The following is a 15789-nucleotide window of genomic DNA, read 5'->3' as shown; positions in this document are numbered from 1 at the left end:
GGTACCTGCATAAATTTATCTATTCTGATTAATTTTTTTTAATATAAAACTATTTAACACTGATTCAGACCCATCACTCATCTAGACTGGTTTCTGGCTTTGAACCTTTGATACCTGACTACTCAGGTGAAACTCTTCAAATTCACATTCTCTGAATTTGATTATGTCTTTCTACTGAGCAAATGGATTTGTGAATAGAGCTCCAGTTTCACAACCTAAAATTGTCGGTGAAGTTCACTGGAAACAAGTACCAAAATCAGTGGCTGGAGACCAGTTTGTATTTGCTCTCTGTCCATGTTATCAACACTGAAAGGACTTTCATTAATTCTCTAGCAAAGAGAGGCAGGATGTAAACAACAATGATGAATGCTGCAGTGATAACATAAACACTGAAAAGGCTTAGAATCTACAGAGGATGCTGCCTTGTTCTCCTATATTTGGTACCATGGTCAGTCTAAGCATGATAGATACTAAACTTCACACGTGGTTGGTTTGATGTTACATCTCCTTCTACCCCCTCTCCGCAAAGCCAGGAGAGCAGGTGGGAAGATTAAGGGCTGGCTTGGCAGTGTTCTTATAAGTGAAGGCCTGATCTAAGATTACTGGCTTGCTGTCTCTCAGCTTTGTATTGTGTAAGCTATCCACAGGAGCGAATTTGTTCCAAAACTGACACCATCTTCATCTAGAAGTTGTTCAGCTTCGCTTTTACTACAGTTCAGCACTGTTTAGCACTGGATTGTGGAATTAGGCTGTATTTACCTATGTTCGTTACTGATATGTAAACTGCATTGAGCAGTCGTTGGGGTTTTCTCACAGTCTCCCATTCAAGCTGAAATGTCTGAGCTACTAACTGTTTTCCCTCTCGCTTCCCCCAAGATATACTTGAAAACATGTTCCATTTTATCAGCTCTCAATTTTTATGGTTTTTTTCCCAAGTCTTCCGCATGCCTGCTCAGGTGACCATAGTAGCAGAGGGTGTCTGTTTTCAGAGAGGATGCTCAAGCAGAACATGTTCACTGAACTGAGAGAGATCCTTGATAAATGCCAGTGAATGTGTTGATCCTTCCCATGTGGTATCATTAGACCATGCCAATAGCTAAGGCTCTTCTGACTTAGCTGGACTTTGTCCACTGCAGTGACCGCTAATCACTGTAATTCCCAAACTTTGCAGACCGAGTTTTTTCTATAGTCTTGCTTTTCTTTTCTTTCCAGTTTCATCTCCATCTCTGACCTACAGCATCAGCAGTGCATGCCATGCTGCAGCCACCTAACCTGGAGCACTAATGAATTTAAAGAATGGTCTCATCAAGGACAAGGTGTTTTACCCATGCAGAGCGCTTTGCCAAGGGCTTATCTGATCTTGGTTGGCTATTTAACAGATGGAAGGCAAGAGGACAAAGAGAAGTTGGTCGATGGTTGTCTGTATCTGAAAGACAATACTGGGATAATTCCGTGTGAGGTATGTCCTCAGTCTGAGGGATTCTTGTTTATTCCCACTTCTGGAGTAGTGTCAGAGACCACCAGGGGCTTCAGATGGTCTGCTGGAGTCTGTAGTGAGGGAAATAACACATCTACGTAACAGGCAGGAAAACAGCAAGTTCAGATCCTGGGAAGAGGATAAAACATGTGAAATATGTCATTGCTAGAAGAACAAATACTGAATGTGCTGGCCTGGAAAATGAGACAGCCTAATGTACAGTTCTATTAAATTCTCAACAGTACGAGGTGGCCTGGGAGGTCTGGAGGTCATAGTACTACCCTCTATTTGTTGAATTCCAACTAGTGGAGCAGAAGTAACTTTCTTGAGAGTTGTACTGGGTGTTCAGTGATGCATTGATGACATACTTTCAGGAAATAATAGCTTGCATGACAGTGGTATTGAATTAAAATCCTTCTGAAGGTGATAGCAAGGGGAGTCTAGATAAGAGGTAACACCTAGAGTGGTGAAGAAAGAGCACTGAGGTTGTGCTTTCCAAGGAGGTGAAGACTAGGAAGAGGTTATATTGGTATGAACTTCTAACTGAAAACACAGTGGAAAAGAAAGCAGGTGAGAATTTTAGAAAAACAGTTTGAAAATAACCAATTCTTTCAGTGAATTAATTATCACCTTGCCAGGAGGGTGTGACTATAAACCAGGAAATGCTAGCTGTAGGGCTCAGCAAATGTGTTCCAGACTTGCATCTGGAAGGACAGAACTTCTCCGTGCAAGATAGCAGGGTGGGCAGAAAACACTGTTCTCATTTAGTAATGAAGCCCAGCAGTAGAACAAGAGTTTGTGATGTGCCTACAAGGGCAAATTAGTAATGAACATTTAAGTAATGCTGAGAAAACATACTGTTAACTCATCTCAAGCTTTTATCTCTTTATCTTTTGTCTTAGCTCCTGCATTTTGAGCTTCAGTGGCTGGAGTCACTGTTCCTTTTCCCAAGCTGGTCATATATACCACGGACAGACAAGAGCGCAGCAGGGTACGTGGAAATCCTGGTGGATCCAGTGCTAGTAAATCTCCCAGAGGAAGTACCTGACAGCATTCCAGTCACCTACCCAGCATCAGCCGAGCCACTGCTTACCTCCAGGTAAACACCTAGTGTGCTCAACTCCATCATAGCACTGTTGCTCTGGTTTGGCAGGTACCATGAAGAGCACTTGGCTTAGGAAGACCCAAATTCTGTTTCTGCCACAGGCGGAAGCATAACGGTGAGTGGTGGAAGTAAAAGTTATACAGTAAAGCCACTTTTGATTAATCAGCTGTTTTCCAGGACTTTACTGGAAGTTTTATTCTGTATTTTGACAAAATAAGACAAATTTTAATCATTTCTGGATGTATTTTGATACTACACAAAGGACGTGAGAACAAAGTGATGATTCAGCTTTCACTGAGGCTAAAATTCACTCTCTTGATTAGCACAACTTTTTTTTTTTTTTTTGAACCTACAGTGAACCAAAAGTATTATTGAAAGTCATTCTAAATTCTGATATGAAGTTAGTATACACCACTGCTCAAGTTCTTATCAGATAGCTGAGATAAAGGTGCCAGTTAAATGTCTGCTGATAAGGGTAACTGTTGTCCTTGGTGGAAATAATACTTACAGTATGTGGGGAAAAAAACGTAGTCAAGAGAACTGCAAATCTTACTGAAGTTGATAATTTCAGGTTGTACTAGATCATGTTTTATCCTCTTGAGTAGAGAGTTCTTGGAGTAATTTAATAACAATAACGTGAACAGTCAGGCTGCTTTAGTTTCTTTTTAGTTTTCTCTTGTTTTAGTTGGGTTTGTCTGCTTGTGAGAAACTTACTTTAAGCTTCAGTGTTTGATTTAGCTTAACAGACCTTTCTAAACAAGAAAACTATTTCCATATTTCAGTGTACATGCTCAGGCTTTTAGCATAAAGCTCCTCTGCTTTTCCCTGATATCTGACCAGTTTCTTCATTAAAAATGGTACCAATAAAGTGCTGGTGCTAGTGTGTGTGGATGTCCTGGTATTTCTTTTTAAAAAAATCATAAAGCTAGATAATTGTTTATGGTTTAGAATCAAGAATGTGTTTGTTTAGAGTAAGTGGGATGGTTATATTCAAGTATAGTAGAAGTTGAAATGAAAATGACAAATGAAATGACAAACGTTTGTTTGAAATATTTTTTTTTTCATTTTTTTAAATGAAAGTTTGAAATGACAAATAGAAATGACTGAAGAAATGTCATCTCTCTCTCTTCTCATCTGCTTCCAGTTTTGCTGCTCTTTCACCCTGTGCCAAGTTTGTTAGGAAGACTCCATTGTTGCTTTCAGGCCTCTTTTGTTTATAGGCTTAGAGCTTCCACTGTGTCACATTCCATGGATCTACAAAGCCAAGTTCTGTTTTCTGCTGAAGAATTTCTTGTGCCATTTTTTATTTTCCTTTTGACCTAAAATTAGCTTCTTGTTTATGGTAAAGCTTTTTGTAATCTAATTGTTGTTATGGAACATGTGAATTTGTTCAACACAACCCCGCTGTCCTCAAATAATAAGGTTTTTTTAAAGTGTCAAAGGGATTTAGTATATAAAATCTAAAGTAAGATTTTTGTATCCAGATATTGTTTTGAAAACCTCTCTGAGAGATGGTCCATGTTACCTTGTTGGATCCTTTATTTCCAGAGAGTGCATGCTGTATATTTGTTTATTTTGCTCTTGAGATACTTTTGAGTTCTTCTTTCATCTCTGATTTCCTTTGCCTCCTCAATTGTTCTCTAGGGTTCCATGTAAGAAAAGATCAAAGCTTACTGTGGCAGGTGAACTGGCCAGACTCGGGCCTCTCCTTTGTATTCGCCAGAAGACATTCTTCTTTCTGTTCCTGAAGTGCTTCACCTCAGCTGTTTGGGTCCCTGTGCTGGTGCAGGTAAGTCCTTGGAATTTATTCTTCCTTTTGCTGGTGATTCTCTGTTTTTAGTTTGGGTGTTTTGTTTGGTATTTTTTTAATTCCATGCAGCCTACAATAGTCCTTGTATGTAAGAATCTAGTTCTGTGCCCTGCAGAAATACAGGCCTCCTCCCTCATGCAGTTGAAGTGTCCCTGAACATCTTGCGGGTATCACTTTTTGCTAAGAGTGTGAGGCAGTCCTCTTGAAGGAAGAGTTTTTTTGGGTGGGGTTATCGGGGTTGGGAAGAACTTTTTCCAGTGCAGGAGATGCTGATGTCGCTTTTGGTTTCTCTACTCTAGAAGCCCAACCAGCTGGCGTGGCATCATATCCTCCAGTTGGGTCACAGGTACACAATAACAGGCCTGAGTATGTCCAGCCTGAAGAAATCTGGACAAAGGATGTTTGTCACTGGTGTTTCGTCCTGCCTTCTGCCCTACTGTGCAGAGCAGGCAAGGGAGCAGCCACTTGGCAGTGCTTGGCAAGGAGAATCCACTCAATCTTCTTCCCTTGAGACTGCTGAGCAGCTCAGTAATTCCTTGGAGCTGGGTGTTGAAGAGGAGAGGCCAGGATCAACTGAAGAGTCCAAGATCATCTCATATGTGGTAAGGATTTGTAGGATTAGCCTTCACCCACTCGTGCTTGAGGGTTTCAGCTGCCGGCCTACAAGGTCTTACTTTTGTCATTAATTTATTTCCCTATTGCTCAGGCCTATGTGTTTCTTATGTTCTGGGACTCTCTACGCTTCTGTAACTTTCTGTTTGCTTGCTATTTAGGGAACTGTCACCAAAATACTCAATGTCCACGCTGGTCTCTTTTTACTGGATAACAAAGTCTGCTTGTGCCTTGCTTACCAGCAGCTGTTGAACTCTGCACGTGGACTCCGACCAGGAGCATGCGTGGAGGTAAGTTGAGACTTAGGAGGCATAAAACATTCAGTGGAAAAGACTCAGGCCCTGGGGATGGCTCGCAAGTGGTGGGTCAACAGAAGACTAGGGAATGTTGGAATTATTTCAGCAAGCATCTGGAACAAAATTGGGGATCTTACTGTCTGGGCTTGGTCATGAGAGTTGAAATTATTATTATCTGATTGCTCCCTAAGCAGTGTCAGGTCCCTCAGGCGCGTTGGATTTATAGACAATCCATTCGAGCAACAAAGGTTTTAGGGTGGGGTGATGGTTTTCGGGAGTGGTGGTAGACTAGCCATCTCCTAAGTTGTATGTCTGTGTATCTCAGCTCATCGATGTCCACCTCCTGCAGAAGCCTCTGGTATCCTTCCCTTTCATTGTACTTGGTGCTTGCCTGAGCAGCACTGTTGTGCTGAAGAGTTTTTCAAGGCTCAGCACCCCCTACCAGCCACCGGCCTCTTCAGGAAATCTCTACTTACAGCTGCTTTTCCGCTACAATCTTGGTATGCCACTCTACCTCTGGCTGGTGAGCCTCCTGGAGACGTTTGAGGAGAGGTGAGGACAGTTCTTCTGAAGTCAGGCGATGTGTAAATGTGTTTTGTACGCTACCTGGGCGTCTTCAAGACCAAGGGTTTAAAATTACTGTGCTTGGATACTAGTAGCAGCAGCAATTGCTTCTGGTTTACTGGCCTAAGTAAGCCATTTGTCTAGATCTCACATCATGTCCAGTTGCCTGTACCTTGCAGTTACTCTTATGAGAAAATCCTGCACATTTTTCAAGTGCATGTGCAATAAGCCTGCTGCTTTCGGGAAGCTGCAGCACTCCAGAGCATGTGCTCACGTACTTCCGCCTTGGAAGTTGCGTCTTGAAATATGGAAGCAGTTTAGGGGTGTGTGCCTGCCCATGTGGTTTGCTTGGCAGATCAAGGTGGGCACTGAGGCTGGAGCTGGAAACAGCTGCTAAAACCAGATCGCAATCAATATAAAGGTTCTTGTGTCCTGGCTGCTCACAGGAGCAGCAACAGCTGCCCATCATATCACTTTAAGATATTCTGAATATTACCAGTAGTGTCAGCGTTCATTTGAGAGCCTCTGTCTTAGGAGATTTTCCCACACATGCTTATCTCTGGGTCTTCCAGATGGCTTCCTGCTCTCCCTGACGGCTGCGCTCTGTTCGTATGACAGCTGTGGGCCAGTTTCTGGGTTTACTTCTGGGTTCTATTAGTGAAAATATTTGTGTTTGTTCTGGAATAGTTATGGTTGATCACTGTAACTGCTGCCTTGGACTAAAAACTAAAATGTATGTATTTAATCTCAGGCAGTCAAGAAGCAGTTTATAGAATGCTCAGTCTTCCTGTGCTTTACTGGCACTGTGGAATTTTTACCATGCTTTCCAATAAAACAGCTTCAGTTTTGCCCCAGGAATGATGCTAGCTGTAAGTTTCAGTTTTTATTAGGTTTTCCACTTCCTTTAAATGTGATTACTAAGTCCTGCTACTGCTTGAAAGTTGTTTCAGTGGGTTAGTTCCTATCTCTTTTTTTAATTCACTTTCTGTTATTAGGTCTTGTTTTGACTGGCAGTGTGATCACTTCCAGGCATTCAAAAGCAGTGAGCTAGACTTCTGCAAGGAACAAAACGCAAGGAAAATACTGGAACAAGAGCAGTCTGTGATTATTTCTGTCTTGTGATTTTTTTCATCCTGTAAAAGAAAGCCAAGTATACCTAACATAAGTAATCATATCAAACTTAGCCAAAATGCATGGAGGTCCATTTGTGTGACTTAGAGGGAGACTATTTGTGGGTGGGTTTTTTTGTCCACTTGAATTTCGAGATTTTGCCAGTCTGTCCATTTATTTATATTTTCCTGTTGCTTGTCTGCTTGCCTGACATAAATCTGCATCACCCTTAAATGTTCCTTTTTTTTAATCACTTCCTGTTCTTTTTGTGCTCTCCTTAGTTCTTGTCCTACACAGCGCATTCACTCATAACAAGCAGAAAGAATCTGACTTACATGCAAAACTCACTAAGAAACGAGGACTGTTAATGCTTCTAACTGTCTTAATTTTTTTCAGGTTTTCTTGTTTCTTTGGGTGCCGTCGACTGTTGCTTAGCTCTACGCACCGAAACCCTGGAGCTGCTGAGAAGTTCCTCGTCCCCCTTCTGCAAGCTATGGTTCCAGATAGAGAGAAAGCAAGAGATATTTATGATGAAATCTTAGCAAAAATACATCAGTGTCCCCTGCAGAAGGTGAGTGAATGCTCTGTGAGCTCTTTCCTGTTTGCCTGATGGGAAGAAATTCAGCTGGTTCATTCTTTCTTTTTTCTTAGTATTTGACCCTGAACCCCCCGTGCCAGGCCCCATCTCTGTCTGTAGTTTGCCATGTGGCAGAACAGAAGAGCTGGGAAGGCTTCAGTCCATCACAGCTGCTTTCCCCCTTGGAGGCCCAGCACATGGGCACTCAGGAACTGAATCGCAGGCTGGCCTGGTCCTACTGCACACTCTCAGCAGAAAGCTTCCAGCCCCGGCTGGTAAGTGCCTAATTCCCTTTACTATCTGTGCCTTGAGAGTTCCCAGTTCTCCCTGTGCCTTCCGGCACCCTGTCTGGTGCATGCCTGTTCCTCCTGTTAGGGAATGGTGCTGCTTTTCTCACCTGTGCTGTGCTGAACACAGGCTGAATTCAGGCAGCTGCTGCACACACTTTGATTTACGGCCTTCAAAGATGGGAAGTGTTTGATGCTCTTTGCAGCTTCCTTTCTGTTGCAGATACTACTGGGTGTGCTGAGAGTTTCCTCCAGGAGCAGTTCCCTCCAGCTGCAGGACAAGAGCAGCACGCTTCCCTGTGTGATATCCTATAAGGATGGTAGTCCCTTTGCCCATACAGCTCTCATAGGTATGTCCCACTAAGCTAAATTTGAGAGTGCTGGGCTTTGGCTGTTCTGCCATCCAGCTCCAAAACAAGGAAGAGGAGGCTTGGTATGGAGATGCTGAACTGTCACTGCCTGGCCTCGTGACTGTAAAATGAGGAAACTGAGCTTGCTGATTTTGTATTCTGTTTTTATTAGCTCAGCTCCTTTCTCTGATGTGTTTGCAGGATCACTCTTGCAGGTGGAAAACTACCAGCTTGTAGTGGAGAGATTCCTTCAGACTGATTTTCCTTCCTGGAAGCAGCTGGCAAATCTGGAGCATGTGAGGGAGAAAAAAAACAGGCAAGTCCCTTTGTTCAGTGCTCAATTAAAATAATCACTCTGCAGTTCCATAGTTATTCTGGGCTATGGTAAAGCTGCTTAGTATTTCAGTGCCAAAGCAACTGTCCTTTGCTATTTGCGGGAAAGGAGATCTTTATCAGCAGCAAGTCCACCATCTCGATTTTGTTCAGAATACACCCAGCCTGGTAGCTGCCCTTTACTTCACCCTTTCCTGCTGTTTCTGCTGAGTACCTGCAGGGCACTCACCAGAAGTGCTTTTCCCAGATAACTGCTTGCTTCAGACAGTCCCCTGTCAGGAACAGGGAGTTTCACTGCTACCATTTGTCATTTCAGTGTCTACGTGCAGTTCTACTTTGAGGATGTTCAGGTTCTCTACTCTGCTGAAGGAAAAATCCAGAAAGGCCTTAGGAGTGGAAACAGCTCCTCTTTGAGGAAGAAGGATGATGGCAGCTTAACATCTGAGCTGGAAGCCCCAGAGGCAAAAATGCTGAAATTGGAGGATCCTAAGCCAGATACTCACAGAGATAAGAACTGTCAGAAGGGCCAGAGCAGCACTGGAAGAACCAGCTGTGTATCTCACCTATTCTTGGTTACCCAGAAAGAGGGTCTTATGTTACGCAATTACCAACTAGCCAGAGAAGAAGATGGAGAAGGACAGGACATGCAGCGCAGTTTCCAAGCCACAGTGCTGTGGCTGGGCAGACCTCAGCTCTGGGCCCACCCTGCAGAAACTGGGGATCTACCAGAGCTGGAAGACACCAGCTGTGATGGAGAAGGGGGCATGAAAGAAGTGAGTCAGGGGGCAGCTGTAAGGGGGTGGTTTGGTAAGGCTGGGTGATGGCTCCTCAGGGAGCTTGTGTGATAATTAAGGATTTAGATTCCTAATCAATGAGACAGTGATTTTTATCATGGTTATCCTTCATGGTGCTAGCCTTACTTCTCAAGCAGGATGTCCTCTGCTGGGCTTGCTCTCTTCTTGCTGTGTTTTTTTTCTACCTTTTTCCTAATATTTGTCATCACCTTTTCTCTCTCTTTCTCTCTCTCTCTTCCCTCCCCTGCCAGGCATTACTGCTCTTCATGGGGAAGTCTCTACGATGGTTTCCATTTCTGCATCTGGACGGGCTGTATCGCTTCATTGTGCCCCGCTGCTCGGTAAGAGAGACAGTGTCTTGCTGTTTCCTTTTGGAGATGTTTTACTGAACTGCGTGTGGGAGTTGGGGAGTCAGAGGGTGACTAAGCTCTTTCCGAGTCTTGGAATTCCCATCCGTCTTGCCAAGGAACTGCTTCAGTTCTGTGTTTGGTTAAAATTCTCAGAGCTCTGAGTTCAGTGGATTTTGTTTTTCTTCAAACCGTGGTTCTTCAGTGGCCGTTTCTTCCTTTATAGCTTTCACCTCCTTCCTTTAATAGTCCTGGTTTTTTCCTTGTCACTCTTCTCTCAGGACTTGGAAGTGTTTGACAAGCTCTATTTTCCACCTGTGCCAGCAAAGTTCTTGGGCAGGTCATTCTGCCCCTTGTGCCTGCCTGTCCAAGATACCTGGCACTTACAGCATGAGACATGGATCTTCTGTCTGGGTGAGCACCAGGTATGCAGTGCCTTATTGCTCTGAGCTTTCACAGGAGACTTGTAGATCTCTCCAAAACTAGCTCGGAAAATTATAGATACACAATGTCTTGTTGATGAGACTGTTCTGCTCTAAGCTTTATCAGAGGCTGCTGGTGGGCTTCACATTTTCCTGCCTCAGGACTAATCTGGGGAGGAAGCATCAGTTGCTTGACATAGCTCTAAGCATGCAGAGCTTGTCTTTGCTGCTCTGGCTGGGGATAGCCATAAACTACAATCCATCTGAGTCTGTGTCTGCCCCCCTTCTAGCTGGCAGCCAGGTCGGCGCTGAGAGGCATGAACCAGAGAATTTCCTCCATTCAAGAAGTACTTAGCAACAGGTACGTTTGTCTGCCCCAAATTAGATGTGACCGTGGCTCAGGGGAGTAGGTCTGCATTCGTCTTTATTGGAGACAATACTACATTAAACAGTGATCAGTTATCCTCCCTAGGAACATGGTTTGGAAATCTTCCCATGTGCAAGTAGTCCAGACTGCCCCCATCCTGTTTATCAAAGTTAAAAGGATTGCAGGTGACAAAACTGCAAAATGGTGTCCAGAAAATTTTGAGCTACTGCTGTGGACTAGGTTCCAAAGGTCTCTGCTAAATTCCTGTCAGAAGTGGAAACGTGCAGTAGGGAAAATGGGGCTGAATGTGTGAGGTTTTTCATTGTTTTTTGATTGTTTTAGGGCAACTTGCTCAAACAAATACTGGGGTTAGAAGCTTTTCTGTTCAAAGCATGTTTAATCTGGGGTGATACACATGCACACTGAAATCTTCACCAGTGCCTTATGGTAAACTGAGTTTTTCTTTCATTAGCTTCTTTCTCTAATTAAGAAAAAAAAATAGGAGTTAAGGAGGTAGGAAAGCTGTAATGTCTCTCTCTCTTTCTTCTTCTTTACTGCTGAGCCTGGAGAAGCAAAAAGCGAGTTAAAGGGGCCTCTTGTCTCTGGGTGGGGTACACTGCAGCAAGCTGCCTTTAGTCCAGTAGCTCAGGTGCTCAAGGGCAGGTTCCCCTGAAACCAGCCTCGAGCAACAGCACTCCATCCTGTCCTTTGTGGCAATCTTGGAGTCAGGCCTTCTTCCACTCCCTTTGTCTTCACTCCCTTTGTCTTCAGGCAGGACAGAAATCCTGGTCTGCTCTCAGTTTCACAGGTTCCCTTGTTTCTTTCTCTGGTGAGATAGTGGATAGGACCTTGTGTGCCTCTCTCAAGAACGAGAAGCCATCTGTGACTCTCAGCCTTCAAAAGCAGAAAGGTAAAACTGACAGCCTGTAAGGTAACAACAGATTGATTCTTGCTTCTTTCTGTTTCAGAGAGACAGTACGCTTGGCTAACTGCGCTCCTGTATCTGAGAATAGTGGAAGTATGTCAGGATGTTGGGTCCCATTGCCTGTCAGAGGGCTGGGAAACTACATTGCATGTGTGTTGGGGATGGGAATGGGAAAACTGTATCTGGAAGATGTGTGAGGTGGAACAGCGATAGCCTCGTTGTGATGGGAGGGAAGACACCTCTAGCAGGTCCAGCTTAGTGACAGGCTGTGCTACCCGTGTATGGTTCTGTGCCTCCTCAGAGTGTCTGCTAGCCAGTGATCACAGCGTGAAGCTCAGCGTCTCAGTTGCTCCAGGCTCCCCTGTTGTGGTGGACGTTTACATTGCTGCCACCTATCTGCAGCATCTCTGGGGTTTGCTACCTGGAGCCAAGATCTTCTTCCAGAACTTGGAACGCAAAATCTCCAGGTACCCTTGTCTTTAGAGCTCTGGTCTGGGCCCCAGCTCTGACAGCTCTTACTGAAACCATCTCTAAATTTTTCCTCTTGTGGACTTTCCTCATCATTTGCCCATGCCTTTGTGTCTCCCGATCCCTTGCTACAAATTATTTTCCTACCATGTTACAGATGAAGGCCAACCCAGCCATGCCAAGAAAACTGAGTGGTTTGGTTTCTCTGAGCTCTTTCTGACATCTACTCTTTCATATTGCAGATTTCATAATGTTTATTGCACATACATTGCCTCCAGCTGTGTAAGCGTCCTATCTCTGCCGACTTCTCACCTACCTTTTCTTTCAAGGTGAGTCCAGGGTCTCTTCCCACTTTACAGTGTCCCAGGAAAGGTTCCCATGTTCCAGGCTTCTCACATTCCTATTTCTTCTAGTCCTGCAGGAGAAGCCTCATCCCCCGCGCTAGTGTTTCTATCCAACTTGCAACCTCACCTGCAACACCTGCCCCAGGCACGGATTTTATGCCAGTTGTCCTGTGTACTGACTCTGTCCCTGCAGTGGGTTTGCTCGCTTTGCAGCAGCATCTTCAAAGAGGTATTCAAGCTTCCACAGACATAATTTGTGAGGAGCCTTGCAGATTTTCTACTCTGACACATCCTCTGCTACCATGTAGAGGAAGTAAGAGTTCCTATCCCAATTCCAAAACCTTTTTCCAGTGTCTGGAGAGGAGTTGCTTATTAGAAAGGAACCAAAATGACAACTGATTAGAAGTGCCTATCTGCTATCAGGCAGTCTGACAGCTAGGACTGGGGATGAAGCAAGGACATTTGGGGGACAACCCTACTCTGTTAATGCTCTGCTTTTCCCACGTTCACTGCTGTCAGGATTCAGTACCTCTGCAGCAGGTAATTTTTCTCCCCATACAAACTCTTCCCAAGACAGTCATTGGAAATGCAGTGAATTTCTTTAATCCTTTGTGTACTTAATTAGGGGAGGGTTAAAAGAAGCAGTGGCCCCTCCCTTTCTCTCTCTTATGCCCACCTGTACGTAGCTGTAGCTTTACTCTTCCTTCAGGGGAGGTGCACCCGACACAGCCCACCATGTCCATCACACACAGGAGTGAGGCAAGCCAGTGCACGGTAAGCACTGTAGAGACTGGGTATGGAAACAGATGGGTAGGAGGGAACCGATTACACCACAGAGGGGAGGGAAAAATCAGATCAAGGCTGGGAGGTGGACAGAATAACACGGACAGAAGTTAAAGTTGTCATGTCTTCCCAGACGCAAACAAATGTTCCTCTGTCTTCACTGAGATCCGTTTGTATGGGACAGGACCCTTGTGAGGGAGGCAGGCGTTGTCCTGACCTCCCTCTACATCTTAGTCTGCCTGCCGTCTCCATAGGGTGCTGGTGGAGGACGGGACGGGTGAAGCTATTGTGCTGTGCAGGAACCAGCACGTGGCAGCAATGCTGGGCCTGAGCCTCCTCGAGTGGGAAGCTCTGCAGAACTGTGTGCAGAGCAGAGGCGGAGTGTCCATTCAGCATGGGGAAGCTACTGGCACGGGGGTGAGTGGGTTATTCTGGTAGCGATTGCAGCGTGCTGAGCTCGAGCCTCAGCTGGACTGGATTTCCCTTTGCTGAGGGTTTTCCAGTGCCTCCCTGCCTCCCTCTGCACATTCACTGGCAACACACCCCTTCCTTCCTCAGTGTGTAGAGGAACCTGAGGATTTCATTGCTTGCTACCTAAGGAGCCTGTGCAGGAGTCCTCTCATCTGTCGCCCTATCCTGCTGGATTTCAGCCTAGACAGGAAGCCCTCCAAGATCCTGCAGCCTGGTAAGCAGGCACTGTTGGCTTTTGTAATATTTAGTGTGGGAAGGAAGGGAGGAACCGTTTTAGCAGGCAGGCGAAGGAGAGCCTTCACTGCCCACAAAGTAAGATCTTTGGAGGGTTTCCATGGAATTGTGAATTCAGTAGTGTAGAGCTAAGATGTGTCTTAGCGGAACCAGGGTTACAAAAATACTTAGGTAATATTATAAAAGTCACTATATACAAGAATAGTATATATTAAGTTTTCTGAAACTGAAACTGTAACTGTGCAGTTGCTGCATGAAGGGGACATTGTTCTTAGCCGCTTGCGCCAACACTAGCGCCTGAGTATGAGTCCAGGTGCTGCAGGGGTTGATTTGCTAAGCTCACCTGAGGATGCCCTGCTGTGGAGGCATTGTCTTCTGCCTATCATGTGACACTGTCTCTAAGGCCAGGTTGCTGATAGTGATAAAAGATAGAAAGCTCAATGCAGCAGCTATATGAACAGCACATAGTTCCCAGTGTTTCACAGGGTAAAATGTCTGTTTCCTCCCAGTTGGAGGGGTGCTGGCCAAATGCGTTCATCTGCCTACATCCTGGATTCATTAATTATGCTGTCCTTTGAGGTTTAACGGATGCCAAGCAGCTGCTGCACGGCCTTCCCTCCCCCAGCAACTTCTACAGCTGTGTGATAGAACAGAGCAGGAGCCCTGTATGGAGTTGTTACAGGTTGTATCTTTCCCCTGCAGTTCCACTGCAGCTGAGAAATTTTCGGTGTGGTGAAGTGGAGTTTGTGTCACAAGTGGGACTTCGGCTGAACCTGCTGTGCCTGAACGTGGAGGAAGTGGAACAAGGCACCTTAAGCTATCTGAACAGCGAGAGGATTAGGAGGACATCTAGTTGCTGCCGAGTGGAAGCCACTGCTTAACATCTCTCCCAGTGGGAGAACAACTATGGAAATACCTACTGGGATTGGGAGGGGTTTTTTTAATCTCCTTTCCAGTAGGAGCAGGGGCCTGTGAGCACAGGGTGAAGGCTGCAGTCAAGAAGCTGCTATGACGTGGAATTCCTGAACGGTCATTCTGGACTATTGCCACTAGCAATACTGGGCAATGTTTTGGAAGAGGGATGTTCAATACTTTGGGCCTAGGGCACACAATGTGTGTATTTTATGTGGTAGTATCTACTAAATAAAGCTATTAAAATATAGTTTAAATAACACCATATCTAGTTCAGGTTTTACTTGCTATATGGGGAATGAGGCAGAACTTAGATGCGTGGTTTATGAGCCCGATCCAGGCATTTTGCAGATCAGTCACTGTCTTCGTGCAAAACTGTACAGTTGGCACAAGGGATAGTCTTCTTAACCCAACTGAGATTATTAAAATGATGTGTTTAAAGCATTTCCTTCCTCCAAGAAGAGAAGGGAAGTGAATAAGTTACTGTTTGGATACTAAATCATGGTACTAAATCACAGGACTATACGGCCATTGTTTTGCAGCCTAAACAGTGGCCTGAACCTTATGTGGGGCTGGTAACAAGAGGAAGGCAGTGAGCTGTGATACAAATTGACAACATGGTACAGGCTTGCCCATCTGTTCCTGATTAGGAAGGGGATGACTGCAATGGCACGTGCCAGTATCTGTGGTGGCACAGCAGGTTAACCAGTACAATGCATGGGAGATCACCATTTGAAAAGATTGCTCTCACGTCTGCTTGCAGTGATGACCAAGTGTTCTGCACTTGCTTTGGGCAAAAGAGCATCCAGATCCTTCTTGTGCTATAGGTTAGTAAATTCCACAAAGAATTACTTTCCCACCTTATTCTGTGTGTAGTGCTGACAGCATGTCTGAACAGCTGCTCTCTTTTGGTTTGTTCAGTGCTTCCCCCCCTGCCCTTCCCCCTTAGTTTGAGCTTTATATTAATCTTTAGGGGGTGGGTTTATGTGTAAACTATCTTCCCTCTCGAGGCCTGCTGGCCGCTTCTAAGACCAAAAGATGAGTGGCACAAGACCTGATAGATGCCACCGTTCAACAAAGTTCTAAGACTCCATCCTAAAAGAGATTGCCAAAACAGCTTAAAGCAAAGGTCTGCACAAGGCTTGCTGTGACAGTCTTTTGTTCTGTAGGTGCTTTCTGGAAAATGGTAGAGATTTTGCTA

The 15789-nt window shown here is 44.8% G+C and overlaps 1 protein-coding gene across 1 annotated transcript in view; it reads left to right on the top strand.

Annotated features, from left to right (window-relative positions):
• The window catches only part of CTC1 (CTS telomere maintenance complex component 1), a 15491-nt gene extending 934 nt beyond the window's left edge, over nucleotides 1–14557 (top strand). Inside the window, exons 2-24 of the mRNA XM_009879936.1 lie at nucleotides 1190–1459; nucleotides 2380–2576; nucleotides 4227–4371; nucleotides 4692–4994; nucleotides 5166–5294; nucleotides 5626–5852; nucleotides 7371–7545; nucleotides 7626–7826; nucleotides 8062–8188; nucleotides 8390–8504; nucleotides 8838–9294; nucleotides 9450–9455; nucleotides 9567–9656; nucleotides 9944–10087; nucleotides 10375–10445; nucleotides 11252–11361; nucleotides 11678–11843; nucleotides 12087–12173; nucleotides 12258–12417; nucleotides 12898–12962; nucleotides 13226–13388; nucleotides 13530–13656; nucleotides 14379–14557. Coding sequence (XP_009878238.1) covers nucleotides 1190–1459; nucleotides 2380–2576; nucleotides 4227–4371; nucleotides 4692–4994; nucleotides 5166–5294; nucleotides 5626–5852; nucleotides 7371–7545; nucleotides 7626–7826; nucleotides 8062–8188; nucleotides 8390–8504; nucleotides 8838–9294; nucleotides 9450–9455; nucleotides 9567–9656; nucleotides 9944–10087; nucleotides 10375–10445; nucleotides 11252–11361; nucleotides 11678–11843; nucleotides 12087–12173; nucleotides 12258–12417; nucleotides 12898–12962; nucleotides 13226–13388; nucleotides 13530–13656; nucleotides 14379–14557 — 3714 coding nt within the window. The remainder of the gene's footprint in view (nucleotides 1–1189; nucleotides 1460–2379; nucleotides 2577–4226; nucleotides 4372–4691; nucleotides 4995–5165; nucleotides 5295–5625; nucleotides 5853–7370; nucleotides 7546–7625; nucleotides 7827–8061; nucleotides 8189–8389; nucleotides 8505–8837; nucleotides 9295–9449; nucleotides 9456–9566; nucleotides 9657–9943; nucleotides 10088–10374; nucleotides 10446–11251; nucleotides 11362–11677; nucleotides 11844–12086; nucleotides 12174–12257; nucleotides 12418–12897; nucleotides 12963–13225; nucleotides 13389–13529; nucleotides 13657–14378) is intronic.
• Nucleotides 14558–15789: the final 1232 nt, after the last annotated feature.

The sequence above is a fragment of the Charadrius vociferus genome, unplaced genomic scaffold (genome assembly GCF_000708025.1).
Source record: "Charadrius vociferus isolate BGI_N301 unplaced genomic scaffold, ASM70802v2 scaffold162, whole genome shotgun sequence".
Taxonomy (NCBI): domain Eukaryota; kingdom Metazoa; phylum Chordata; class Aves; order Charadriiformes; family Charadriidae; genus Charadrius; species Charadrius vociferus.
The sequence above is the reverse complement of the archived record's forward strand: the minus strand, read 5'-3'. Positions and strand labels throughout refer to the sequence as shown.